Genomic DNA, 6,412 nt, shown 5'->3' with positions numbered 1-6,412 from the left:
ACCTCACACTTCGCGGTTCGCTGATGGAAGGCCTCGTCCCGCTGCTCTACAAGGCCATCAAGGAGCGGCGGAGCAACGCGGGCGGCCGCCGTGGCTACCGCACCGGAGGTGCCCTCCCCTCCTCCGCGCCCGTGGACCTGGACGACTCCGAGCAGAGGAGGCAGTGGCTGCAGCTGCAGGAGCTGCGGTCCCCGGCCCACGCGGCGGCAGCGGTGGCGGTGGCGGAGACCGAGGGGTCGCTGCTGCACCGGCGGAACCTGTCGCTGGAGGAGCTGGCCGGCGAGGTGGGATTCTCGCCCGACCGGCGGCTCCGGGTGCCGCTGCCCAAGGCCAGGAGCGTCCGCGCCTTCGCCTGCATGGGCGCCGCCTGATTGATCGCCGTCTACGCCGTGTAAAAGGTGTGGTTATATATTAGTTACTAATAGTTGTGCTGGAATTGGAGAACTGGAGGTTGTATATGCAAACGAGTGCCCTTTTACTTAATTTTCACGTTCTTGATGAGAGCAGCTGGCAGCCGTACGTGATCATATATCTTCTCGTGATTCTTGTCGATCAGTTGTTGATCAATAATAGCAGTAATTGTTAGGGACGGCAACTCCTGTTCAGCTTCCTTTGGTTCGAATTCGAATTGAAGCGATCCTGCCAAAATCTTGCACCCAGCAGCCTGGCGAACAGATCGATCTCGATGGCGCATGGATGGTTTCTCCCAGACTAGCTAGAACGCCAAATTACAGCAGTGAACAACTTACTTTGGCCCTTTCTGGAGCTCCGAAACCTCCACTCCTCATTTTCTTCTCTCTTTTCGTGAAGCTAACGTATTCGTTTCGTGCCTTTTAAGCGCCATATCTCTTATAGATAGATAGATAGATAGAATAAGTTCAACACCGATTTCCCCAAGACAGAGAAAAGAACTTTGGAGTTCACAAACACCAGTCTGTGCACAAATTTCATACAGGAACCGTTTGCGTCTGTGTACAGCAGCTGCACCTCGTTGATCGGCCCAGTGAGCCCAGCAGCCGTATCCAGGAGCCACTGGGCCTTGACGACGAAAAGAACCAGCCGGTTGGTGGGGACGAGCGACATGTGAGCTGGCTCCCGGCCAGGGAAATCGGGTAACGCTCCAGCAAAACCAGAGGTGGGGTGCCACTGGCATTCACAAGTTTCACTTTCACCTCACGGTGCATGACCGGTTGCAATTGCAAGGGTTAGGCCCGGTGAAGCCTGGCCTGTTTTGGACCCGGCCTACCAGGCATGGTTAGAAAACTGGACCGGGTTATCTAAGCCTGCGGGCTCGTTTTCCTGTCTGAGCCTGACCCGCTGCGGGCCTAAACGGGTCGAGCCGGCCTGGTAAACACGGGAAAAACGGGCTAAACGGGCCGGTAAGCACGGTTTAATGCAAAAAAATCAGGTTTGACGGGCTTAGAGGTAAGCGGGTCGTGTCGGGCTAGCCCACCGAGCTTAGTTTCCTGTCCGGATCTGACCTGCCTATTTTTGCCGGGCCGGACCGGGCTTTCGTGCTTCGTGCTTTCTGTACATCTATACTCATGTGTGACCGTCTCGGCCGTATTTGTCCAATAGTATAATGGTCGTGAGCTGCTACAATCTCTATATATCGGTTGAGCATCTGTCGGACGGTCCGATCTATAAGCCGGACGGTATAACTGATTGACGCCCAACAATCGATTCAATCAAATCTATTTATCAAATTTACTTTATTTGCATTATTTTTCCATTGCTTAGGAGTAGAAGTAATCTAGCCTTAGTCTAGCCCTAGCTTAACTTTTATCTATTTCAAATCTTCATATCTCTTTGGCTCTACATCGACTAGAGGGGTCTTGGATGGCATACCGACCCCAAGGCAACCTTAGGATATCTCCTCCCTGACAGGGCCCCTCCCAGGAGGTGGGATTCAAGTTCTTCGCGAAGAAGAAAACCCTCTGTGCCATCGCAGACCGTTCGGCAAGCACACGGGGAGAAATCGCTCCTACAACGAGGGCGCGGACCGTCTGGCCCAGAGCCATGGACCGTCCGCGCTCCCGCAGATAGCATCGTCAGGTGGTTCATCCTAGTGTTTGCCCCCAATTCGATGCCAACACACTTTTTGGTGACTCCGCTAGGGACGAGGGTGCCTAGATCTACTAAAAATCGACCCCAAAATGGTCGGTTCTAAGGATCACATCTATGTCTCTGCCACCAACATCATCAAGCCAACCCTAGAGGCACTCCAGCTGATGACCAGCAGACCTTTGATGACCACATGAGGCGCAAGGAGAAAGAAGTGCTGCGAAAACTCACTGAATGGCATGAGGAGCTGAAGGGAAAAATGCTTATCATGCTTCACGGTTGATTGCCACTAGAAGATCATCCATCAAGGGGAGATCTTTAAGGCCCAAAATGTGTATAAGAAAAAAAATACATATATAAATAATTAAATAAACAAATATATTTAGGATAGTGTTTTGAGAATTGTTGGACCCCTTTGAAAATTCATTTGGGTCTTTTCTCCTCATAATCAATTAATGGTACTAAATAAATTAAGCAACCAATAAATAAAGAAAGAAAAGTGCATCTCTCACTGATGGCTTTGTTGTGAGGTACTTTATTAAACACATAAATTTGACCTCAAAGTATAAATGAAAGTGCAATTTTAGAATTTGAGAAAAGAAGAGAGAAATACTATAAAATACTAGATAAATTTATAAATAAATAAATTTATCCCATAGTGTTATGATTCAAATAATGCATTCAAAATTGAGTACAAGATTACCACAAAAATTTGAATTTAAATTTGGAATCTAAAGGTGAAAAGAAAATTAGAAATAGAAAAGAAAAAGAATAAAAGCTCTAGCTGGGCCAATGTTCCTAGCTTTGGGCCCAGTAACTAATCTACAGTCGCGCCATCCCATCTAAACGCGATCAGCCACGCCAACCCCGCACTGGCGGGTAGGCCCCACCTACCAGCCGATTGCCGCTCGCACCCGCACCGCGCTATGTGTCTCACCGTCTGGTGGGGCCCTTTAGACAGCACCCATGCGTCCCACTCCACTCACCGCCCGGCAGACCCCATACTCCAGGGTCATCCTCCAGCTCGCGGTAGAAGCAACGACTCCCTGGTCGCTCGCCAGAATTCGCGCAACAACCTTCGTCGCGCACCCTTGGAATCCGCTGGCTTTTCCTGGTGCATATAAAACTTGGGGAAGGGCCCTCGGCCGCGCTCGCCGTGTTCCAAATCACCGAAAACCTAGCCGCCATCGCCTACTGAGAGCCTCGCCGGTGAGAGAGAGAGAGAGATTCGCGCCGCCGCCAGGGATAGCCGTCGCTGGGGGGTCTCTGCTCTCGGAGTTGGCTTTTGGAGTATTGTCTTCGCCTGGGGAAGCCGTATGTGCCAAGCAATTGGGTCGTGAGGCTGTGGAGCAACGTCAATTTCTCGCCGTCGACCGGAATCCTCCGCGGATCCCCTTCTTCCGTGACTGGGTACTTCATCGGCATCAGTGGCGGTATGTAGTGCATCCATGAATCCGCTTTAACCTCCGCTTCGAGTAGACGCTATCAGACCTAGGTATAGTCTTGGTGGGTGCGGCCGTACCATGTCGCCGGTGTGATCCGCCGCCATGCGGGCATGGCGCCTCTGTCCGTAGCGCGGGGGAGGGAAGAAGTCGTGGGTACCATAGGATTGTTCATCGACGGCTGTAATTGGATCCTGGCGTAACGATTGGAGGCAAGGGAATCAGGACCGTTCAGGTCAGATCGTGCGGATCAGGGTGATTTCGGGGCAAATATGATCTGCACTGTTGATGTTGGATCTTAGGGTCGGAATCGCGTACCGGTTCGCTGGGTAATAAATCTAATCTAGGCGCTAGGCTTGCGATCCAACAGCCAGGGGCTGCTTATACCCATCGCCGTGCCCCTTTTACTAAAGAGACCTTGGGTTTTAGGGGTAATAACCCGCAGTCCACAGCAGGGATTATTCTAAGTCTTGGGATTTATTGCACCGAGACCCCTGTTCTCTCTGGTATTTGGCGCCCAGTCCGGAGATTTGGAAAATCAGAGAAAAGTAATTAGAAATAGTTTTTTAGTGCAGAAATAATTGCTAGAACTTTAATAATTCATAGAAAATTTATATGAACTCCAAATTACTTCATTCCAGTTCCTAAAATTTTGTAATTTTATTATCTATCACTTAGAGTCTCTGTTTTATCATGAAAACAATAAGAAAAATAATCTCTCACTTAATCCTACTTTAAGCACATAAAACCTTTGGAAATTCATAACTTGAAATATATAACTCCAAATTGATTCATTCCAGTGGAATTTATTTTGTTTAAATATTGTTTATCACCTAGTACCTTTACCTAACCATGAAACTTGATTTAAAATTATTCACATGAATTACTCTATTCTAGGTACTTAATAACTACATAAAATCATAACTCGGTGATCGTAACTCCGATTTTAGTGGTTTTCGAACCCGCGATCTCGTTGCAATGCGTAGATCATTATTCAGTTTGTTCTTATGTTTGGTGTGATGTTAATTTTATCTATACCATGTTTGTTTGTATTGCTACGACTTGCGCGAGGACACGTGTCATCTGAAAAGCAAGCTGGTATCTGGAATCTCAAGTGTCAGGCAAGTTGTGCCCTTGATTCACTTTTGTTACCCAATAATGTTCTTTATAATCATTTACCATGCATATGTTTAATTTTGATGGGACCCGATAGGTCACCCTAGATTGTTTATCCCATTACCTTGTTTACCCCTGAATCACTTGGGTAGTTTTGCTATTGGTCTATATGGTTTTGGGATTAACATTTCATTATATCCATGTTCCAGTTATTATGTTATTTTATTTATGTTCATGTCAAGATCATTATATTATTGTTAATTGGAACATGGAGCTTAACTTGAGAAACACGTGCCACCACAAGGGAGGAATGGGTCCCCTTGGCTAACTAATTAGGAAAGCTAGTGGAAGACTACCTTACCCGAAAGGGGCAAGGGCAGTAGGGGAGTAGCATGCAAGGTGGTTCTCGGGTTGACTTTGCTGCGATGGCGGTCAGACGAGGGATTCTTGCAAGTGCTCTTCCCATAAACTATAGCGGGTTTTTGGAAGCTAGTGGAACTTTGTAAAGGCCTCGTAGTGGATCCCTAGCCATTCACCTTGGTAGTGTCTAAGGGCCTAGCTAACCCTAGCGACATGGGAAACACGACTTGTGGGTAAAGGGTACAACCTCTGCAGAGTGTAAAACTGGTATACTAGCCGAGCTCGCGGTCATGAGCAGCTCAGGACTCTCCGATGATTAAATTATGGAACTTAAATTCAATTTTGTCATTTGCATTGCATGGGTTTATTATTAATTTTGTTCTATTACTTTATTTAAGGTTTGGTATTTACTTACACTTAGTAACTGCTAATAAAACTTTGACCAACTAATTAAAAGCAATGCTCAGCTCTAACCCCTGTCATTGATTAGCCTTACACATCACATGAACTCCCACCTTTGTGAGTCCATGTCCACTGGTTCCCCACAACTTGTTGAGCTATGATCATGTGTGAGCTCACCCTTGCTGTCTCACACCCCCCACACACACATGAGAAGAACAGGTGGTTCAGGAGGAGCCACAAGGCGAGGAGTTTGATCTGATCTAGGTGGCGTTTCTCAGTTGACATTGGCGCCGACGATCCTTAGTTCGTTTTATATTTATTCTTTCATTTTGTAATAAGACTTCCGCTATGTAATAAATACTCTGATTATTGTGACATTTATCTCTATACACTCTGTTATTATATATGTTGTCTTCTTGGCGCATGTATGAGATGCACCTGGCTTTGTTCCTTAAAGCCGGGTGTGACAGAAGTGGTATCAGAGGAAATGTTGACTGTAGGACGAAACCTAGTTAGAAATGGACAAAACTCTTATCTACTTACCCTACTCTGATTCATTCTATACTTACCTTATCTTGAACCTGTCTCACCTTTTGCTACTCTACTCTGATTATTCTTACCTTTACTACTCTAAGACAAGATGGATTTCACACCCTGGAATCCTACAACTATGAAATTTTTCAGAGATAGGGAATCTAAGACGAAATTAAAAAAAATTTCTCTATTAAAAATGTTGGTTGATTGTTCTGATGATCAATGCCTGATTTGCTTCTTTGATTGATTGAAATAGTATAGACGTGCATGTTAGCATGTACCACCATAAGGTAATGAATTAGCTTTAGTAGGTGACACACTAATCTACTTAGCTAATAAATCCCCCGCAGTAACATTTCTCGTAATTACTCGCCTTGTCTACAATTCTTCCTTTCTTACCCTGTGTTTCTAACCCAGATGGCTACCCCTATACTGTTAGAAGAGAGCAGTATAGACGTGATCCTTGGTATGTCATGGTTAAGCAAGGCAAAGAC

At 46.3% G+C, this 6,412-nt stretch overlaps 1 protein-coding gene across 1 annotated transcript; it reads left to right on the top strand.

Annotated features, from left to right (window-relative positions):
* LOC100278204 (uncharacterized) lies at nt 1–498 on the top strand. Its single transcript, NM_001151557.1, has one exon. It carries the CDS (start codon nt 24–26, stop codon nt 369–371), a length of 348 nt encoding a protein of 115 aa, NP_001145029.1. The 5' UTR covers nt 1–23; the 3' UTR covers nt 372–498.
* The last annotated feature ends 5,914 nt before the right edge of the window (nt 499–6,412 follow it).

This window comes from Zea mays, chromosome 8 (genome assembly GCF_902167145.1).
Source record: "Zea mays cultivar B73 chromosome 8, Zm-B73-REFERENCE-NAM-5.0, whole genome shotgun sequence".
Classification (NCBI taxonomy): Eukaryota; Viridiplantae; Streptophyta; class Magnoliopsida; order Poales; family Poaceae; genus Zea; species Zea mays.
Note: the sequence above shows the minus strand (reverse complement) of the source record. Positions and strands in the feature narration are given on the sequence as shown.